Source organism: Sipha flava, unplaced genomic scaffold, assembly GCF_003268045.1.
Source record: "Sipha flava isolate LNK unplaced genomic scaffold, YSA_version1 34_pilon_pilon, whole genome shotgun sequence".
NCBI classification, from domain to species: Eukaryota; Metazoa; Arthropoda; class Insecta; order Hemiptera; family Aphididae; genus Sipha; species Sipha flava.
The window spans coordinates 2,818,473-2,842,167 of record NW_020273045.1 but is presented as its reverse complement, the minus strand read 5'-3'; the positions used below and the strand labels follow the sequence as shown (position 1 = coordinate 2,842,167).

At 25.4% G+C, this 23,695-nt stretch overlaps 3 protein-coding genes across 4 annotated transcripts; 2 read left to right on the top strand and 1 right to left on the bottom strand.

Annotated features, from left to right (window-relative positions):
• Positions 1-1,890: 1,890 nt before the first annotated feature.
• Positions 1,891-2,933, top strand: LOC112687383 (sentrin-specific protease 8-like). Its single transcript, XM_025560051.1, has one exon. It carries the CDS (start codon positions 2,039-2,041, stop codon positions 2,705-2,707), a length of 669 nt encoding a protein of 222 aa, XP_025415836.1. The 5' UTR covers positions 1,891-2,038; the 3' UTR covers positions 2,708-2,933.
• LOC112687382 (tRNA (guanine(10)-N2)-methyltransferase homolog) lies at positions 2,550-8,425 on the bottom strand. 2 transcript variants are annotated; one of them, XM_025560050.1, is made up of 10 exons: positions 7,874-8,425; positions 7,656-7,721; positions 7,148-7,390; positions 6,954-7,088; positions 6,734-6,890; positions 5,730-5,836; positions 5,411-5,552; positions 5,018-5,343; positions 4,814-4,944; positions 2,550-2,638 (listed from the first exon to the last, which is right to left on the bottom strand). In XM_025560050.1, coding segments are annotated over exons 1-10 (1,368 nt in total). In that variant the 5' UTR covers positions 7,934-8,425; the 3' UTR covers positions 2,550-2,637. The 2 variants fall into 2 exon arrangements, with proteins under 2 accessions (XP_025415835.1, XP_025415834.1); XM_025560049.1 differs by having other exon boundaries at positions 2,620-2,638; positions 4,777-4,944.
• A 239-nt stretch (positions 8,426-8,664) lies between these two features.
• LOC112687381 (prolyl 4-hydroxylase subunit alpha-1-like) lies at positions 8,665-22,464 on the top strand. Its single transcript, XM_025560048.1, has 10 exons — positions 8,665-8,824; positions 20,292-20,469; positions 20,536-20,687; positions 20,750-20,920; positions 20,976-21,140; positions 21,205-21,599; positions 21,659-21,883; positions 21,953-22,018; positions 22,082-22,247; positions 22,307-22,464. Exons 2-10 carry the CDS (start codon positions 20,294-20,296, stop codon positions 22,393-22,395), a joined length of 1,605 nt encoding a protein of 534 aa, XP_025415833.1. The 5' UTR covers positions 8,665-8,824; positions 20,292-20,293; the 3' UTR covers positions 22,396-22,464.
• Positions 22,465-23,695: the final 1,231 nt, after the last annotated feature.

The following is a 23,695-nucleotide window of genomic DNA, read 5'->3' as shown; positions in this document are numbered from 1 at the left end:
CGTCCGAACCAAGTGGACAGCCATCCTCTCCACCGTTGGACCCGCAGAACGGATCGCCCAAAATCCCGCAAGTCGATCAGAAATACAGTGAAATATGGGACCTTTTAAGAGTTCCGCTTTTAACCGCTCCAACAGGATCACCTGACGTGTCAGTTTCGCACCAGCCGATGAAACAGCCACCCATCTATTCGTTGCCGACTTACACGGAGTACCGTCGAAGTCCTCTGTCAACCCTGTACTTGGGTTTCTGGTCGAAAATGTCGGTGGTGCTTTTTGATTTGGCTACACGATCTCCGTCCACGCAGTCCAGCAGCCCATTATAATACACTTACGATGTTGATGTTATCGTATTTTTTATTTTTCTTAATTTTTGTACAAGCTATACACTGATAAATAAACGCACCAATTTTCATCGCAGTGTTGTTTCGTTAACCGTGTACTATGTGTTGCAATAATATTCATGTAACTTTTAAGTTATATGTAATAACGACAAATAATATTATTCATAACCAGGGATCGTAAATTCATACACTAAAAAATGAAATAATACACCTACATTTGATAAATTACCTATTAAAATATGCACTAAAAAATTCAAAATATGCATTTATATGCATTAAAAATCTTAAACCATGTACAAAAAAAAATTTACAAGCATTTTTTTAAATAATAAGAATTATCCATTCATATTTCTAAACGTTATATTTTATTTCTTCGATTACATTTTATTAAAACTATAATTCACGAATACACGTTGAGACGAAAGTAAATTGATAGATTGCAATGCACACGTCAATAGGAGGAGGGTTGGTAGTTGGTGCGAAATAACATTTTTTCCGTGGTACTGCTTTTAACTTTTAAAACTCAATGTCATACAATAATAAAAATACTGATAAAATATTAAAAAAATTTTAAACATAATCGGAAAAGTAAATAAGAATGATATCAAGCATTTATTGATTTAATTTTTTTTTAACTTCTACAAAAAACGATTTTACTAAATTTACATAAAAAAATATGCGCTTAAAACTCAAAAAAATCAACTATATGCCAATACATAAACATGCGAAATCATGCTCTATTAAACTTCAGATTTTTATTATCAATATTTTGAAACGGATTTGTATCTCACTTAATATGTTTTTCGATGTAGCGAAAAAAAACATGCAAATGCATTAACTTACGAGTCTTTTTCATCACTATAGTCATCAACCGTGTTTATTAGTAGTTACAAGTATTTCGATGAAATTAATCTTGACTGACTTTAGTTGGTACATTTGCTGTGTATGCCTATGTATAGTATAGCGATTTTTTTAATACATTCGTGAGCAATGTTCGATACCAACCATAGTACATAGTGCGACTTAGAAGTATCTTCCTATTTAACTTACAAATGTATTAAAAAAATGGTTATATTACACATATACATACACAGCAGATTTACCAACTAAAGTCAGATAATATTAATTTCATAAAAATACTTGTAACTACTAATAACCACGGTTTATGACTATAGTTATGAACAGGGCTCGTAAATTCATGCATTTGCATATTTTTTTTTTTTTTTGCTACCTCGGAAAACATGCTACCTATGTAAGATATAAATTAAGAATAATTATGTTTATTGTGTATAATAGTGCCAACAGAATTATTTCATGTTTACTTGTTATCTTCGATTGGAGGTTGACCAGATTAAAATAAAAATTAATCTAATTTTCATAGTGCAAGTAGTGAAGTAGGGACGTAGAAAAGTGTAAGTAATTCTTGTGTCTTAAATAAGGCTCATATCCGAATAAGGCTATTTTCATTTCATGAAGAATTAAAACATAATTTTAATTTTGTAGCCCGGGCACACTGTATTTACTAAGCAAGTAATTCCTTTTTTTTTTGTTTACTTTTTGTTTTTCTGTTTATCATTCGTCTTTAATTTTTATTTTATCATCGTTCGGTTATGACAATAATTGTTACAAATTACAATTATAAATCGAGCAGTACGGTTATGTTTGATTGTCATATTTGAATTTTGAAAACTATTAAAATGAACCAGAACAGTTCGTCGTCCAGAGATCCGGTAGTGTTGAACTACGAGAATTTTCAACTTCACGAGTCTGACGTCCATTTGCTGATCGACGATCAATGGTTAAACGATATCGTTATTGGCTTCTACATGGAATACCTAAACACCGATGTGTTCAAGAACAATTCTAAGGTGTACTTTGTTACCCCACAAGTTGTCCAGTGCATTAAAGAATGCAATGTAGAAGATATCACTGTGTTTCTCGACCCGCTTGTCAAAGACAAAAATTATTCATACATTTTTTTCCCATTAAATGATCAGGAACAGCTGCATTCAGTAGGTGGTACCCATTGGTCGTTGGTTGTGTATAGTGCACTAGACAGACGTCTGTACCACTTGGACTCGATATGGAATTCAAATGAAAAACAAGCAAGAAAATTAGCATTAAAGCTGAAGTTTTATTTTAAAGATATTCTAGATATTATCACACCACTGCCAACCAGGCAACAACAAAACAGTTATGACTGTGGAATATACTTGATATGTAATGCAGAAAATGTTGCCCAATGTGTATGTGCAGATTCAGATATTCACAATATAGATCCTGTAGACCAGGTTGATCTGAAAAATAAACGTGCTAGTATAGTCGATCTGATTTATAAATTAGCAAGAAGAAATATCACTTTGTAACTTGTTGATGAATAATTTATTTTAATTTTTTTGTTCCTAAAAATATAATTCTTATATCACATTGTTTCTCAAATATCACACACAATAATTTTATTGTTTTATAAGATTTAATCTAAATGTTCCATTCTAATTACTATTGGAAATCTTATATTCATTTGTTAAATTAATTTTATTAAAGTATTATTTTAAGAACACAAATTAAATTATTATAATTTTTTATTTTGACCCCATATTTTTATAATACAGTTCAAATAAGCTAACTTAAACTTGAATTATTTCATTTAAATTGTTATTACGTTAAAATTTTAGTTATCTTTTCATAAAGCATTTAAAAAATGTTGATTATTTGTATCATAAATGTAATTAATTAAAAATTGAGTTTTGAATAAATTATAGAATTGTTAATACAAAACTAAATGTATTTATATTTTCTACGATAAACCTTTTTAAATATTTTTGGTGAATTGATGAATACAGAATATTATTAGCAAATTATACAATCAGTGTAATCATTTAAATTTAAATCATGTTTGTCTACAAATACTATTAATATGGTCTTATACTTAAGGTCTTGGATAAGGATTTACTTGAATTTCAACCTTGCAAAACTAATGTTCTGCCCACATTTATTTTATGACAAAGATGGATGTTCAAATAGAAAATCTGCAAAAGTATTGAAATTTCCTAGACATAATATCTAAGTTGACATTAAAACAATTAAAGCTTAAATAAAAATTAGACTTGAATTAATTATTAAAAACATAAGAAAATTTAAATCTTATTAAAATAATAATTTATAGTTCATACATTAAATTTATACTGTGGATTTCAAGAGACAATTATAATTATATTAATTGATATTAAAAAATATGCTTAAACATAATATATATTTATTACTTAATTTTATGTGTAAATATTTATAGTTATTATTTTTTTACATTTAATATAATTAAAACTTGATAAATTCAAAATCCATATATAACAATAAATTAAAAATTAATTATTTTATTTTGCTCACCAGTTTCAATTTATCAATTTATGTAAATTCACAGTTATAATTGTGTTGCAAATGCAAATTTAAAACTAGCATTAAATATTAAATAAAAATAAATTATTTAATTTTTATAAGATATACTACTTAAAACAATATGATAAAATTTGGTATAAATGTGTTTATTTAATATTTTAACACCATAAATATTGAGATATTTCCAAAAACTAGAAATATATTTCATACCAAATAATTTGATATAAACAGATATTTTATAAGCTATTTCTATTATCTTTTCTAAAATTGTATATTTTTTTTAATTCTAGAAATATATTTAAATACTTATATGCAATATGATTATAAAAAATATACTATATAGTTAGAACTTATATAAATTTGAATAAATAATTGTAATAAGTCTTTAGATCAAGTAAAAATAATATTTGAGTATATGTGATCAAACTAATGCTGAAATGTTCTGTACTATAAAAAATTAATAACATAAATATTAGGTATTTCATTTGTACACATTTATATTGAAATACAATTTAATATCTACCACTGACTTCTATATTTTCTGAACAACTAGCAACTAAAATTTTTTATTTTTTTTTATTACATTTTTTATTGCTTAATGAAGAAATAGATTATTTATAGAGCTATTTTAAGATGTGTTTGTTTGAATATAATAAAATTAAATTTTGATAAGGATCACTTCCAACTAACCTGAGTGGGAGCTAGATGGTTGACGTAACTGAGCTGTAATGTAAATTAGCAACTAAGTGTTAATATTTTCTTACTTTAATATTCTATTATTAGTTGTATTTTAATAATTCTCTTATATGTACTTTAAACATGTTTAAAAATTAGAAATAGCCAATGGGACAAAAATTATAGAAGTATATTAAATTAATAACTAAGTATGGTAGGTCAATAATATTATAAATGTAAATAATAATTTGATAAAATAAATATTTTCATATTTTCAAATAAATAGAAAAAAAATCGAGGTATAAAATATACTTTATTTATACTCATACATTTCTCATTATCCTTAAATAATTTAATTTATAATTACGTGTTATTTTACATTAGCATCATTTAATTTTGCAAACCATATTTCTTTATTTTTAGCAGCTATAGCTTTTTTTTGCTTTCTTGTAAGACGATTTTCATTACCATGAGTGAAATATTTTTCTCTAAAAGTGCTAGAACTTGGAATTGTACAACTACATTCGTCAGAATCCTGATTTTAAAATAATATAAAATTTAATTTAAGTAAGTTATTCTATAAAAAAAAATAGGATTCGGAAGATTACTTGAGGAATTTTAATTTTTTCAAAAACCAAAAGCCGCCTTGCAGTGAATGTAGTTAAAACTTGTTCACAGTTTCCAATTAATTTAAAACAACTATGTCTTGGCATATGTGTTTCTTCATAATCTTCTCTAAAGACTGGTACCCAAAACAACAATCTTCCTTTTAATTTTAAGTGCTTGGAAGAAAATCTCATCAGATCTTTGATTATCTCATTTAATCCATATTCTACTTTGGATGGAAAATGTACAGGTGATCCTTCTTTCTTAACTATAGGTAATGATTCTTTTGAACCTATTCGTTCAGTAGGTTCTCTAATACCATAAGGAGCTGTAAATAAAAAATATTTTATTTCTTCAATTAAACTGCTTCAAAATACAAATATCTTTCATATTACGGTCTGCTAAAATACAGTCAAATTCTACGTCATTATGCCAAAAAGGTAATGCTGAATCAGCAACAATTACATCAATATATTTATCAACACATGAATATTGTATCATATTGGCTTCAATACTTTCATCTTTTCTTGCTATATGCTAAAATGTATATAAGTTATAATATTAAACAAATTAATAAACAATGTAAAAAAGTTCCAAATTCCATTATATAAAAATATGGATTTTACCACCTCGATAAAAATTTAAATTTTAAAATTCTATATTTAAAATACAATATATTTATTGTTATTTAGTTTAAAATATATTATTTCTTACTCTTGTTTGTTTTCTAGTAGGTCTTGTACGTCCATGAAGCATTAAGTAATCAATATCTGTTCCTATTACATATCCGCCAAATTTTGCTGCAGCCACTAATAGTGAACCTAATAAAATTCAATTCAATATGAAAAGGAACAATTATCATTAATAATAAATAACAAATACTGTTAATTTTTTTTATAATTTGACTATGAATCAATTTGTAATTTAATCTACAATAATATAATAAAAACAGCAATGAAGTTTAAAAAAAATGACAATAGCTTCTAGAAATGAACAGGGCTCATAATTTATAGGTCTAAAAAAGCAGTTATAAGCCCTATAATATGCTCTTAAAAATAATCATATAAGCATATAAAGAAGAATAGTTAGTTAATTAACATGAATTAATTACAAACATAAAAATTAACACTATTTTAATTACTTGTTATTAAAAATAAATGTTTTAAAAATGTTTTAAATGCTACAGAATTTAAAAATACTTAAAAAGTAAAATAGCAAATAAAAAATTTCTAAATATGCAAGAATAAGTTTGAAAAATAGAAAAAAGCAAAATAGCACTTATAATTTAAAATATGCAAAAATATGCAACATAAAATTTTGTATTTAGCTTCTTAGCTATCTAAAACAAATGTATAGAACACATAGGTATTTTTAGGGACTCTAAAAAAAAAATATGTAAATGCTATAAATTATGAGCCCTGGAAATGACTATTTAATAATTTATAATATAAAATAATAAATACATAAAAAAATATAAATTGCATAATAATTTATTGTGTGAACATTTCCATTCACGAATTTGTACATTCCCGAAGCGAAATCAATACTTATTTTTTAATTTTTTACTTTAAAATTGTAGTTAAATTTGAAAGTTTGTTTTAGTGCATTATTCATTAGTATTGTTGACATATTCAAGAAAAAAATCAATTTTATGTGGTTATTTATAACAATACATCTTAATTAGTTCATATTTTAACTAAAACATAAAGTGCACAAACCACTTCCAACAAATGGATCTAATACTAAATCTCCATTTGAAACTTTTCCTAAATTTGCCATCAATAGAGAGAGCTGTGGATCCATACTAGTATTACCAATAAATGTGCGTTTTTTTAATGACAGCTCATGTATTAATGTACGTCCACTTTCTGCCACCTATAGTAAACATATTAATACATTTATATTTTAATTTTAATATAACAATATTATTATACATACTACTCGGCCAAAAAATGCGCGTGTTGGATATTCAGGCGCAGTATTAGGGTCTAAACCATAATACTCAATAAATTGAAATATTACATCTGGATTTTTGAGATTTACATGCCCTTGAAATGGCATATAACTAAAAGACTAATATAACAATATAATGACATTCTATGATTAAAAATGCAATGATCAAATTTATTTACTTCTATTCGTTCAAGTTTTTCTTCTTGTGTTTGTGAATTGCAAAATAAATCTACATCTACTTTAAATGATTTTGACTTGTATGGTTCAAGTATACCATTTAAACACTTTTCTTTTAAAGTAGCATGAAGTTTTGGTACAGTTAGTTCATCAGCCCACAATTGTATAGCACGCCTCATAGTAACTGAACGAGAGGATAATTTTTGTACAGCTTCTTCTGAAGGCAGCTCAACAAGATACCATGGCTAATGATAATAAATGAAAATTTTAAAAATCTAATGAAACTACTACTGAATACTGATGACAAATATGTAATATTTTGTTTGTGAAAAATTAATATATTTAATATAATTTAACAATTTTAAAATAAGAATCCAATAAAAGGCTTTTATTTTTCAATGTATATTGTATATAAAGACCAAAAAAAAAATTCTAATGTGACGTTTACATACAGAGTCACTCTAGTGACTAACTTAAAAAAAACCACAGTGAAAAAATAATGATTCTTACTTTATCAGATGGAGGTTCAAGCCATTTAATTGGTATTTTCAGTGCAGAAGCAATAGATTCAATCTCCTGAAAAATAGGAGTATATGGAAATTATTAACAATTATTTATTTATTTACTATATAATTGAAATAGGAGGTTTAGGATAATGGAGGCCGACCTCAAATAGTTAGGAGAAAGGTGAAGAAGAAAAACATATGATAGAAATATTAATATCTTACGATTAAACGAAAAGGCACATGCTCGTGAGCAAACCAAAGTAAATATTGAAAATACTTCATTATTGAAGTGAAGCCTAAAGACGGGTTGAAGGGGAAACCGGAACAAAAACACTGTGTCCGTCACTTCGACTAATGGTGAACCATCTATAAATGGTTACGAAATTTTAAGTTTCCAGAAAGCAATTTTTCAGAAGTCTTAATAATTTCAGGAGAATGTTGGTCTACTTTTGAATTTTTGTTATCTCCTGATATCAGGAGCAGCCATGCGTATTGATAACGTAAAACTATACATTTTGAATTCGAAACCCATGATAGAGTTTACTTTATCAAGACGAAACCGATGGATTTCGTATCCGTTGTGTCCTCTGCGGAATAAATTGAAGAGATCGAACAATCAGTATATAATTGTATTCTATGGGATTGAGTGTTTTAAGATGATGTCGTGTAAATAAACAATCGTTGAGTTGTGAGATCGATAACATTATGCTGATGGATTATGAATCGTGACGATTTCTAGAGTCGTTTATCTCGTTATTTACCGTCCATTTAGTTGTTGATTATACACTATCGCCGAAAATGGCAAGCAGGGTTATCAAAATATCGATTTAAAACAAATCTACTTGTTTGTGAAGATTCATAAGTGATAATAAAAAAAATAATTATAATCAGTGGCCGTTGTCACGGTCCGGTGTGTCGATTATGCAGATACCAGCGTGCCCCGCGCATCCCCCGTCACCGTACGTCGATTCGAATCTTTTTTATTTATTTTATTTTTTTTGGCCGTCCCTCTGGCCTCTACTGTGTGCCGTCAGTCGCCTGTGTCATCGCGCTCCGTAAACATCTTTCATTCGTTCGTATACGGTCGCCGCCACTGCTTCGCTGGTCGTACGCAAACTTCCAGGGTCTTTTCTTCTCCGTTCTCCCGTTCAAAAGTCCAGCATCACTTCTTTGGTAAGTGCACTCGTATCAGATTATTAACCGATAGGCAGTATTATAATATCATATATATTTATATATAATCCATTTTTTAATTTGTTATGTTTCCCCAATTTAGTAGTTTTTTTGACTAGCTTGATTATTAGATTTTGCTTTGGATTTTATTCTTACTGGTCCAATAAAATAACTTTGTTATGTTAATGCCATTCTTACCGTTATCGTTTTGGTAATTCAATTTTAATTTCATAGAAGTATTATTATATGTTATAACGGTTAAATTAAATTACAATGTATTACTTTAAATAGTTTTAACACTTTCATGAGGGTCGTTTATAACTCTAATTTTAAGATGTCGTTGATTTAAAGGGAAAACAATATATTTTAAAAGGATATTGTTTTATAACAAAAATGAAGTACCTATTTTTAAATTAAATTTAGGTACATTAATCTATGACGAATAACCTCCTCACTAACAAATTATTTTTACGTACTTACCCCATAGAAAAAGTAAGGATTGTACAAGTGCCATAAATAAACGCTAGATATATAAGTTAACGAGTGATTGATTGCTATTAGTTTAAAGCAAATTTCTCGTCGAATTCCTTTGGCGATTTTGTATTAACCAATTTACTTCTTATCAAACCATATTTAGTACTCTGTTAATTAACAGCTATTTTTATCTGGAAGAACGTTTTATTATATTAAAAAAAAAATTATAAAATACATTTATTATACTATTTGACTGTTGGGGAATTTGCATTACATTATAACTGACGTCTTATTTTAAATTTCCATGACTTTGTTTACCACTTCTACTACCTATATGATTTTTGACTTTAGATATTTTTGATATTCGTACTCAATACTTATTCACGATTTCTTCACTCTCGATATTAATTGCATTATTGTTTATCAAGTTAGTGGAAATCGCTTATCAAGTATAAAAAAGGTACGTATAAGTACATGTCGAGGATTCAGAGTTCACGATATATTTACATATTCACTCGTGTAGTAGTTTAAATTTACAAACAAATGTGGGTGTTGGATGATAAAAATATACATAGTCTCGGGCCCTCGTAACCAAACAAATGTCGCTACTGTATATAGTATTTTAATTAGCCTAAAGGGCTAACTTGCCACTACGAACTCATAGTTTTGTTATTTGTTGATTGCTGCAGTTATTGTTTATAATATTAATTTGATAGAATATTTTGAATTTGATTGTAATAATATTTGCTTCGTATTTATTACTTTGCTGAAGATGGATATAGTCTTATGATTAGGGTTCGAGACTTATTGCAAACAAATTATTGGAAATATGCACTTAAAATAACCGCGAAATATGCAACTTAATATTTTTATAATGATAATTAAAAAATTTGATTTATTCAATTAAATTTTTTTTTTTTAATAAGTATTTTTTGACAACAATAACACTATAAACATTATATTACTGTGTATGTTAGATTTATCATGTTCATCTTCTTCTACAATGAAAAAAACAAATTTAATACTTATTTTCCTTTTACATTCTTCAAACAATTTACGATAACCGATAATACCTATATGTTTAGGTATATTGATCGATGCATGAAAGTAAAAAACATAATGTATACTTTTAAAATAAAATATTTGTATAATACTTAACATCAAACGAAAACTGCATAAATATGATATAAATAACAATTAAATTGCCACATTTGTCAAATGCGCTTTTTGTTCAGTAAATATCGAAATAATCGAAAATATGTAATTAAATTGTTTGTATTCCTATCCGTTATAATTTAATACGAATTTATATCTTACTTAGACTATTCTGCAATCGTCATTAAACAATATACTAATACAACAAGTCCCGAACCCTATTCATGATTGTCATTGGTAGAGACATAGAGATTTTAGACAAAATTATACAATTATACAATTTTTATTTTTTATTAAATGTTTCGAAAATTGTTTGTGATATATTTCCTATAGTTATAAATATAAATAATAATTAATATAATTTTTAGTTTTTTACCGATCACAGATATCTTTAGTTTATTAGAGAATATAATATAAATGACAGGTCTTTTAAAGACTATATATAGAATGGAAAAATGATACAATAATAAATTTTTCTCGCGATTTTTGAAGTATAACGTAGATATTATAATAGTTTCTATAGTTTCATGTAGTCACGTCGTATATTTTTAAAATTTTAAATTTTGTGATTATACATAATATAGAATAACATTAAAATGTAATTAATTAATATAATGTTGATAGTTGGATATTGACTTATGTGTAGAGGACCACAAGATAAATACAAGATACGAGGAATCAATAAAGTTCCCAAGTCCTATCATGTATCTGTATTCCATGCTTAAACACTTGTATGCCGGACGCCTGTACTTGTTTCCAGTTTGCATGTTTAAATTAATATTAATAAGGCAAAATTCAAAGAGGAATAAATGTTATTCAGTCTGTTTATGTACATTTTTTTAATGAATATATTTTGAACATTGAAAAATGGATAAATTTCATAATTTACGCTACACCAATAGGTACTACCTCTCACATTATATATCTTCTCTAAGGTATAATATATTATTAACATTTCTAAATTACTTTAAATTTAAATATAAATAAACTTAATGAACTTATTGAAGTCTAAAATAAATGTTGTCTACATTCAATAGTTTCAATATAAAACATTTTAAAAGGAAGTAAGTTTTATTTTTTATGATCCAGAATTTAAAATATCATATTATAAAGTTATGAATACATACAAATAATAGTTTTAGATGGTTAAATAATCAAAATGATTTACTATACATTTTTTATTTCATAATTAATGATTTATAATTTATTTGTTAAAATATTAAGTTTAAAATTAAATAATGTTGGTTTAAATTTATTTGAATAATAATTCAGACATTTTTTTCTAATAAAATTAAACATAACATCGAGACATCAATTATAATGTTAAACTATACAAACAATTTTTATAATGCTTCTGTGTACAGTATATATATTTATAGTATATTATGGTATCACTAAATTTTTATCAGTTTCTATAGGTACTAGATATCTATTATTTTCTGAGCTCTAGATCATAGTGAATTAATAATTTAAACCTGAAAATAATTGTATTAAAAACTTTTTGGATTGAAATTTATGGCTTTTTTTTAAATAATTTTTTTATTAGTAATGGATATAATTTGTTTTTGATTAATATTTATATAAAAATCGTATGTAACGTACGCACCACGTAGATAGAATAAAGATATATTTTATATTTCATGGAACATATGTATAAGTAATAAATCTTTTATAAAATAATAATTCTCTTAATGAAATCAAATTTAAAAAATCATTTATTTTCAATTTTATTGTAATATTTTTTTATAGAATAGCATTAGTATTGCATAATTAAAAATTACACATGCTAATCGTGTATAACAACGAAATTATAATATAATAGTTATGAATTTCTAAAAATAATAATTTTTGTTTGCAATTGTTGATAATCTGAAGCTAGTATATTGGTATAGTAAGAAATTATATAATATTGATTATTTTTTATTTTTGAATAAATAAAATTATGAAAGTATAGTGAAAATTAGAAAATCATGCAAAATGATTGGTCAAATAGCATTATAATCAGAAAAAATTTGACCTCTAGAAATAAAATGTTTAAAAGAGTCGTGAGCATCGTTTCTTAGATGATCTAATATAAGAATTACAAAAAGAATTATTTGACTAATAACGGCGAAAAAAGCATTTGGTTAGCAACACGGTTATCGTGTTTCACGAGTTTCACACAATTCAATATATATGCGTATATTTACGTTTTGTCCTCAATCGTCTTGTGTGATTAAGTAAAATAATTAAAATATTTTCACTTAGATTTTAAATTATTATTTCAATAACACGTTTTTCTATTTTATTATACTCAAAGATTTTCGTACATATTTTTAAATAATACTTTATTAACTAACTGTAACCTAACTATTAACTATATATTTATAAATTATTTGTTTATGTAATAGTGATAGCGTAAGTAATGATTTATGACCATACAGCATACACTTCTATATTCCAGTATACACATTATACATACACTAATTTATATAATATGTATTAAATATTAACTATTACCCTTTAGTCGACCTGCTCCGAAAGAAAATGTCAACGTCACTATCTTGAAGTATTGAATATATATTTATTTATGTAGTATAGGCATCGATTTCAAGCTTCAGATTATTTTATACTAAATGTATAATGAGATAGGCATTTAGAGGTGAATTTTTTTCACCTCATACAAAAGTTTAAATTCATGAATTTTACGAAAATTATTTAAAAATAAAAAAATGTACAAAAATTTTAATAATATTCAAATGTTATTCTTAATTATTTATGAATGCTAATATTATTATTTACAATATTATAGCAAGTATTATTATTATAATTTAGGTAAAATGAAATTGTAGTTTTTATTTTAGTATTTATTTGTTTAGAATACATTCATGGGTTTAATTCTATATTTTTATCATAAAAATACTGTTTGATTATTTAAAAAAAATACTCTATGAGTTTTTTTCATATCGAGTTTCATTCATGATTTTCAATATATAATAAAATAATAATCATTAATTTAATTATTTCTTTATTAAATTCGATTTGTTAATTTTAAATGCATATTATCATTGTTTAGCTATAGATACGGTTCGAATATCTTACTAATATTAGTTATCGTTCCACCTAAAAAGTTATTATTTCCATACCGTTCAATTATTCGCCGTGTTATTTAGAGGAATTACTTTCTAGCTCTTGTATATTATCTTTTGCTATGCGATATGTGGGACAAGGCTTCTGTAGTCGCATTGTTTTGTATACTTTTGTACATTGTGCAAGTAGTAAATAAGAACATTTTTTTACTTCGAATGATTAACTGCATATTATTAATAACAACACAACATATATTCACTTTCTCCAACAGTATAATATTATTATAATATAAGTACAACTAAACAGTGAACTTATAGGGTATAAGTACGAATACAAATGTTTATCTATCTACCTACATAATGATGTAGATACTCAATTGTTCATTCTGAAATTTGATTTTTCAATGTAATATCGGTAGGAACTTCTATATAATTTCTATAGAACTTAATTTCTATAATACTACCTATTAGATGATAAATTAAATAATACCTAAATCAATTGCAAATTTGAGTTTCTTTTATTAAAATATTGTATTATTAACTATTTTTATGGTTAGTTATAACCATACTGCACTGATCGATATTCGAATGTAATATAATGTTGTATGTCAATTGTGCCAATTGATTCCTACATATATATATAAACCTGAATAAGATTACCACTGATTTTAGAACTTACAGATTAGCAGTAGTGTACATTTAGTAATAAATGGGTTTAGGTACTTTGTCGTGCTCGTATGTACGTTTGAAAACCATTATTTTTATCATAATATTATTTTATTATTTAAAGATAAAACAAAATGTCGACAAATATTTTATGTTTGTAAAATAAATTCATAGTATTGTTCAGTATAATTCCATGCGTTGTACGTATAATCGTCGTGCTTAAATTTATAATGGAAATAGTTTCAGGTGAACGTGGTAAAGAAATTATTATTTACCAGAATTATAAATTTTCTTGTAAAGGATTTACCTATATGTCTTATAGTTTAAGTTAAAATTTAGTTGGTTTAAAATTCTCCAGCATAATTGATGTATACCTTTTTTATATTGGCGAAATAGATATTTATTATACAAGTAGTGTCCCAAAATTGATGCAATTGATGAAAACCGGGATAAGTTACTTGTCTTATAAAGGATTAAGGGTTATGAACTCACAAATAAAAGTACACATTTCAGTTTACATACCGGTTTTTCCTGCAACCTCGTTTAAAATGTTCTTTTCATGGTCAACTTGTGTATACTTGAATTATATAAGTGCCATTCGGATATCTTAGTATAAATGTGAATATTTTATGAGATAACTTATTAGTTGTTATTTAACTATATTCATACATGTATGAATTGTATTATTGAAATATAATTATTATTTATTAACATCATTGGCGTCTTTCATCAATTATAGATTTTGATATATTTACGAAGCATTCGCACAAAATAACAAACATTTTCTCAATAATTATTTTATAATTGGTAAAACAATTTTTAATAATTATTTAAGAATATTGTTATATAATCATTTAAGTATATTTACCGTTTTATTAAATATATTTTGGCTTACCTGTACTATAATGTATAATAATCAGTATTAATATTTATGAAAGGAATTAATAATTATTTATGTGTATACATATATTTATAATATATGTACTTTTTTGAAATAGAACCACGTCATCACTAGAATTTCATCTAGCGTTAGCATAGGTGTTTAAATATTAGTGCTATTGCATGTATTATTATAAATTTAATATCTGTTCATTATCATAATTTTTATTCACAGATATACTATTTTTTTCTTGTGATGCTAGTTTTAATAGTTAATAATTCTAATAACGTAATTAAATTCTTGTAGTAGGTATATAAACAAGAAATCCAAAAAATATTTATGAACACTTTAAAATAGCAAAAACAAAATATGTCATTGTATGTTTATTCCACGATTCTGAAAATAGAACCACGTCATAAGTCAGTTTTCATCAAGTGTAGATATTTTAGTACATATTAGTGTTTGTATTATTATAAACTATATAATTTTATATTATTTTGTTTACTGATATAATTGTATACTATATTTTTTTGGACGTATTTGATCACATATTTGTATGAATCATACATAATAATATTTATAAACGATCTTCATGTCGTTATTCATCAGTGATAATTTTTTATCCAGTGGCAATTGGCCAGAACAATACTGTATATTATGTTAATTGGTTTGGGTGGGCCTTTTTATATAGGAATTCTCCTGCATAAATATTAAAAAACCATTGGTTCTCAAATGCGTGCACCTAATTCAATTTAAAAATCAAATACCTACGTGTATAGACTTATAATATAGCTACTTTTGTATTGGCTCATAAATATATTATATAAATAGTAGTGTTATATGATCAATACCAAATATTATACTCTGAGCCGAGATCTTTCTGTTAAGTAAAATAAAATAAAATACAAATTGTAGTGTAATTGTATTGTATTTGTACGGTTAACTGTATATCATTGTAATTTTTTAATAATTATTGCAATTTTTAAAATATTTGATAATAAACAGCAGATTTACTAGACATAATGTAGTAAATTAGTAGATGAATAGTAGACATAAAGTTATACAGGTTAGATTAGGTTTTATTGAAAATTTCACATAACAGTTTTCAATACCTAGTAGGTTGCGATGTTACAATCGAATCTAAATTTCTCTATATATCTCAATTTCATTACATGTTTTCAGTGCATGTAGTAGGTATTATTAATTATTTTGATACTCACAACCTATTTAATATTCCAGTATACGTATGAATATTCAATTACATTACATAAAAAGTGTTAAATAAAAATAGTTCTTAATTTATTTTAAGTTAAATTATCATTTACTATATATAATTAATAATTTGTAATTATAATTTGATTTTCTATTCAAGTAATTTTAAATTATATTTTTTCTATCCCGATTCATCACATAAATAACAAAGTACATATGTTATAAATCTTTAAAAAATGTTTTCTTTAAGTTTTAATAAAACTATTATTTTATTATATTTTTTTACGTTTAAATCACTCGAGAAAAAATATTGTAACTAAAATAATTGTACCTTACAATTTGTAAGTAATTTTTTTTTATATTTAACACATTAAATAAGTGATAGTCCAATAGTTAATACATAATTACTTTTAATAGCTATTAGGTACCGAATCATATGGTGATAATAATGGTTTACCAACGTGTAAAAGTGAAAATATAATCTCTATTGCTGCAGGCGAAAGATGCCACAATCGCGATGTAAGGTCATCAGGTATTGCATGAGGTTAAGAAAAAAAAAAATGTGATAGGTATGTTAAGAAGTTCTAAACGTGCTCTTTATTTTACTTAAAATACATTGTTTCGTGAACATATTTTTACTAAAATTAATTGCATAATATGAAATCTTTAATGTGAATAATATTTTTTTTTAAAGTTGTATACATTCAAATATTTAAATGCCATACTAATCAGAGTATTGAAAATAGTTTGTTTTACAGCATAGTTAATAAATATTAGGTTAGAATTTATAAGAGTCAGAATATATAGGTAACTTATGTTCAAAAACCAATGGTGTTGGCGTGGCTTCGCATTATAGCCTCCAAATTACTGCAGGGAGCGTGTGCGGAGAAAATATTTTCACTTATCTATATTATTATAATGCATTTAGATTTAACATCATCATTGTTCATGAGCGTTTTCGTTCTACAAAGCACATTAATTATTAACTGTCTAAAGGCTTCTGTTTTTATATTTAATTGCGAAAACCGTTACACAGCGTGATTTTTTTATTAAGTAATTTATTTATTATACAAAATTGAGAATATAAAAATAAATTCTGTAGTACCTATACATTATTTAATTTAGTTTCACTAAATTATTTTGTTATAAACATTAAATTGTATTTTTAGCCAAATTTAAAATAAAATGTTACTCTACATTAGTATATTCGGTGTATATTAAGTATAACAATATATGAATGAGAAATTAATAATTCTTTAAATATATGTATTAGTTCGCCATGTAGCACTTTTCTAATGTTTTTGTAACGATATATACATTATTACACCATGAAATTTAAAAAATGATCATACGCTAAAAAACACATTTAACCCAATTAAATAAATTTACCCTGTACTATATATATAACTATAGTTGACATATGTTAACATTAATTATTAATGTCAAAATAAAATATGTTAACTTATTTTTCTGTACCAATGTACATTAAATGAACAACAGTAATCACTTTTTATATTACTATAAAAACTCCACTCTTACTATAACTTCAGTTTAATCTCAATACAGACTTGGGCTCTGACTAACTACGTCCAACCAATATTTATAAAATTCAAAAGTAAATTGTTTAAATTAAAATTATCAAGTGTTTATTAGCTAATTTACATCTGAATACTTTCATCTTTTGATTTCGTTGATTTCAATCACTCTGTTATATTTTATATACATTAATTACATATCGTCGACTCCGAAAACCGCACACTTTTTTAAATTCTTGTAACCAAAAACCGCACATTTTATAATGATATATAATTTATTATTTATTGTTTATACTACATATTTATTCAAAAACAATTTATTGAGGTATACTGTATGTTGGTATTGAAAAATTTAAAATATAAAATTTAAAAAATAAAATAAAAATGTTTGTGGCTAAAATTTTTTGCCGACGTATTTTCAAAAAATTAAAATACAAATAAAAAAAAAAATTATCCCCTTTATTACTATCTTCTTCTTTTTCTTTTTTTTGGGGTTTATTGAACCTTTAAAACCATTCCGTCTCACAACCTTTATTACTATCAATAGTTTTAAAAACCATTTATAAAAACACTTTTTTTTTATAATATATATATATATATATAAACTTTACATTATACCACGCGTTTCGGTCAACAAATGTACTGGTTATTTTTCGAGCACACCAACGTGCGATAAGATAAGCTTTTGAATGTAACAATTAATTTTAAAATTATATGTACAACATTCGTCTATACAAAATACATTATTATTAATACATTATATAACGAAGTTTTTACCCACTATAATTATGTGGTATTTGGCTGTACAATATACTTACTTAGCAATCCATAAAGTATGCGGTTTTTGTCTACCAACCTCTTTGAGGTTAAAATCAAATGTGTGCGGTTTTGGATACAACCTTACATATTATAGAGTTTGTATGAGAGTAGGAGCGTATTAATTATATAATAACATTAATATTAAAAGTAATTTAAGTATTGTACCAAACCATATAGTTGTGTAGTATACATATATTGTTTATATATAGAATTATCAATTTATTATGTGTTTGTATCAAATAAGTGTTAATATTCGACAATCTTTTTATATTATTTCAAGTATTTATTGATGTGTATGAGCTTAAATAAAATAATTATGTTATATAAAATGCTTATCTCTACTAACAAATTTGTTTATCTGTATTCTATAGGAAGTAAAATTACATCCTTCCGGTCATTACTCCCTATTAGTTCATTTTATTTTAAATTTATGGTAAAGCATTTGTAGAATCAGAATAGTAATTAGAAATATTAAATTAAAATAATAATGTTTGTGACCAGTAAAATTAACTAGTTAATTCACTAACCTCTGATCTTGAAATAAAATGGTTTTAAAAATAATATAATTTTCATTTTTTAATATTTCATATTTTTTTAAAGCATTATAGACAATTTAAGCTTTTTGCTATTAATATCGAATAATTTGAATAGTAAAAGTTATTTTTTCACACCTCTATATTATCACATTGTTCATATTCCCGTTGCAATTTGGTCTCGGCTCCTAATATTAAAATTAAAAATACTAAATAGATTGTAAAAATAAATAAACTTACAAATCATAGTAATATTATGTGTGATATTTTATAGCAACCTTTCAAAAAACTATGTATGATCTCTCGTAATTGATAATACTGACTAATTTTAATGTTATATATATAACATTAAAATTAGTCATAATATATATATATGTATAATATTAGTATAATATTAGCATATGGATTTTAAAGTTGAAATGCACTTAATAGTATAATTTCACGATTAAATCATAGACACAAGATTTTTGTAAATACGTAAATCATTTTCATTAATAACGTTAACTTAATAGAATAAAAAATTTAAACATATAATTCATATATATTATATGTAAAGCCGTTTTTAGAATATTTGATACCCGTAGGCCTAATATATTCATCAAGGGCTTTTAAATATATAAATTATATAATTTTTGTACAAATTGAAAATAACTTATTTCTTCCATAATACATTTTGCTGCACGAACTCCAACCAAATTCAAATTATGTGATGCATATGGAACAAAAACAGCGAGTTTATACTTTTCTTTAATCCTGGCTTGTAGATCTGTATTTGGTCCCTAATTTTATTTTTTAAATTTGTCACGATTTATTTAAACCCTATCCACCCATTTCATGTTATATGAGGAAGAAAGTATCAGTTTTTCTTTCCATTAATAGAATTAAATAACTTTTTTTAAAAAGCTAATTTTAATATTTTGCATTCAATATTTATTTAACAAAAAAGAACAGAAGAAAATGTAAAATTATGATAGTTTGTAAATAAAATGTAGTTTTTATACTCCCGAGTTCTCTGGCCTAGGCCTTTGGCCCTTGCTTAAAGACGACACTGATTATGCGTATTAGTTCAACAAACTTAGTTCTATAGCACCTAATTTCTTATGTTAAAATATTTTATTTTTTTAGGAATGCACCCTTTATGGGTGGCATTGCCATTATGCTTGGCTCTATGTATTCCTCTACAAGCCGAAATTTACACAGCTCTCTCCGAACTCGAAGAATTGTTAGAAACGGAATCTGTTCTTTTGCGAACTTTACATCAATACATTTCTGATCAAGAACATAGAATACTATTATTAAAAAAATATTATTTTTGTTAAATTAAAAAAAAAATACCAGAAAGTATTATATTGAATCGTATGTTCTCTAGGCATGCCGAAGATTACGAAAAAGAACATTCAATCGCATCCAGAGACGTTACTAATTATCTATCAAACCCCATCAATGATTATTTATTGGTGAAACGATTAACTAGTGATTGGCATAAAACAGAGAAGTTGATGCAAGATCCACATTATGAAAGTAAATTTATAACACAATTAAAAGGTCGCAAAAATAAATAAAATATAAAAATTAATTTTTAGCTGCTATGAGAAATCTAACCCAATATCGTGAACTCTTAAAATTCCCTACTGATGAAGATTTAACTGGTGCTGCAACTGCACTAATTCGATTACAAGACACGTATAAACTCGACACTGCATCTGTAGCTAGAGGAGAGCTGAACGGAATTCAATACAGTACTCAACTTTCTGGTGAATATATAATTTAATTTTGTGATTAGAACACTCGTAAATAATTTTCTTTTAGCTGGTGATTGTTTTGAACTCGGTCGTCAGTCTTACAATGGGCAGGACTTTTACCATACTGAATTGTGGATGAACGAAGCTTTAACTAGACATGAACAAGAAAGATCTAATTCAACTGTTCGTTGGGAGATTTTAGAATATCTTGCGTACTCCACTTTTATGCAAGGTAATGTATAAAACTGTACATTTATAACCCAATAAATTGGTATTTATTTTTGGTTTTATTACAGGAAATTTAAAAAAAGCATTAGATTTAACTATTGAATTATTATCAATACTTCCAAACCATGAACGTGCTCTAGGCAATTTAGCATACTATGAGGCTGCAATAAAAAATGGAACCACTGAAGTTGAAAAGAGTAAACACTCTGCAAAAGTTGGTTCAACAATGTTAGACCCCGAAGAACGAGATCGATATCATATGCTTTGCAGAAATGAAAACTTAATGTCAATCGAACTTAGTTCAAAACTGCGATGTCGTTATACTAATAACAATAGAAATCCACTCTTATTGATCGCTCCACTTAAAGAAGAAGAGGCTTATTTAAGTCCACGAATACTTCTTTATCGAGAAGTCTTATATGACAATGAAATAGAAATTATTAAGCGTATGGCTCAGCCTCGAGTAAGTATTATCCTAAATTAAACATGTTCATTTAATTCAATTTAAAATTTAAATTATAGCTCAAAAGAGCTACTGTGCAAAATTATAAGACTGGTGAATTAGAAACTGCTGATTATCGAATTAGCAAATCCGCTTGGTTGAAAGAACACGAAGATGTTGTAGTCGCAAATGTTGCTAGAAGAGTTGAAGCCATTACGGGTCTTACTACAGAAACAGCTGAAGAACTTCAAGTTGTTAACTATGGAGTGGGTGGTCATTATGACCCTCATTATGACTTTGCTAGAGTATGTATAATGGTTGTTAATAGTTTAAGGTTTATAATATATATTTATAAATAAATTGTAATTATTTAGTCAGAAGAAACTAATGCCTTCAAGTCATTAGGAACCGGAAATAGAATTGCTACAGTCTTATTTTACGTAAGAAACTAAGTCAATAACCATATTGTACACAATTTAATTATAATAACATTTTGATTCTAGATGAGTGATGTTCCTCAAGGAGGATCTACTGTATTTCCTTGGTTAGGCGTAGCATTGCAGCCAGTTAAAGGAACAGCTGCTGTATGGTTCAATTTATTTCCCAGTGGAAATGGAGATCTTAGAACTAGACATGCTGCTTGTCCTGTACTTCAAGGATCAAAATGGGGTACTAATTTAAAATTAAAACAATAAAATACATAAATAAATATACTGTATTATTTTTAGTATGTAATAAATGGTTGCACGAAGTGGGTCAAGAATTCAGAAGACCCTGTGATCCTAAAGAAAACATCCAGGAAACTACTGGCAAATAATTTTGAAAACGTTGAACTTCTTCAATATAAGTTGAATTTTTAAATGTTTAATGTATCATTCTCATCATATTTAAATAAGATTAATATTTTACTTTTGTACAATATAATTTTATCCTTTTTTACAATTTTATAATAATTGTTTCTTTCTTAACTATCATTGATCTTCATAATATTTTTAAGTAGTCTTATTTAGTTTTTTTTTCTTTTTTATCAATTAGTACTTATTATGTAGTTTGTACATCAAAAAAACTTTTCATAATATTTAAATATTGTAAAAAAAAAAACCTGTTTCAGTTTGATAAGTAAAATTTTTATTTTACTTTTAAATATTTTATTGAGCAACATATTGTATAAAAAGAGATTATTAAAATAAAAATAAAAATTAAGAGCTATTTGTATACTTGAAATTCTAGAATTCATATTTTTTAAATCAAATTATTTGTTTATTTTTATACCTATAAGTCAAGAGTTATAATTGTATAGTAATAAGTATTAATTAATAAAGTAGCTTGTACTAAAAAAATAAATATATTAATTAAGTATTGATGTGAATATAATTTATAATGTTTTGTAATAAATTATTTCGGTATAATTTATGTATCTATCTAATTAAATCATTGAGTATATGTTTTTAATTATCATATCAATAGCTTTCAAATATTTTATGTAAAAAATATAGCAATAAATTCAACTATCACACTTTACTTTTAACATCAGAATATTAGAAGTTTATTATTGAAAGAAATATAATTATGTTTTTTTAATTTTTATCATTATATTTAATGTATGTAAAATATTCTTGTTTGATACTCAAATTTGATCAAATCAACAAAATTAAAATTTAAACAAGTTATTTGTCAAAATCAACACTACTGATGTACAGATCATTTTAGAATTTATTCATATTTTTTCAACTTATTTCAATATTTATTTTTCATGTAACAGTAGGTAGAAAAAGCTTGTTTACATCTATATGCTGTGTAAAAGTGGATATAATATCCTAAAGCTTTCTTGGTCAGTTGCTTTTGATCATTTTGAAAAATTAACTAAAATCAGTTAGGTTTTACTATTGAAAATATTTTTCATTGTTCCATTATTTAACAAATCAATTCATCTTGTTCCTATTTAAAGGGATTTTCTATTTTTTCAATATTAAAGGAAAATGGATTTCTTATCCAAGTATTGTCGAGTCAGGTTGATGATATGCATTTATACTAACAGGGGCGCCCCCCTAAGCCTGTATCATATTTATAAAAAAATGTATAATATGTACTATCATATGACACGCATTAGTATTTAG

Coding starts and splice junctions, on each gene's coding strand:
- LOC112687383 (XM_025560051.1), top strand. CDS start 2,039: ATGAACCAGAACAGTTCGTCGTCCAGAGATCCGGTAGTGTTGAACTAC.
- LOC112687382 (XM_025560049.1), bottom strand. CDS start 7,933: ATGAAGTATTTTCAATATTTACTTTGGTTTGCTCACGAGCATGTGCCT. Junction 7,089..7,147: donor AAAAACTTGAACGAATAGAA/GTAAATAAATTT, acceptor TTGTTATATTAG/TCTTTTAGTTATATGCCATT. Junction 5,837..6,733: donor AGATCCATTTGTTGGAAGTG/GTTTGTGCACTT, acceptor GAATTTTATTAG/GTTCACTATTAGTGGCTGCA.
- LOC112687381 (XM_025560048.1), top strand. CDS start 20,294: ATGCACCCTTTATGGGTGGCATTGCCATTATGCTTGGCTCTATGTATT. Junction 21,600..21,658: donor AGCGTATGGCTCAGCCTCGA/GTAAGTATTATC, acceptor TTTAAATTATAG/CTCAAAAGAGCTACTGTGCA. Junction 22,248..22,306: donor ACTTCAAGGATCAAAATGGG/GTACTAATTTAA, acceptor TATTATTTTTAG/TATGTAATAAATGGTTGCAC.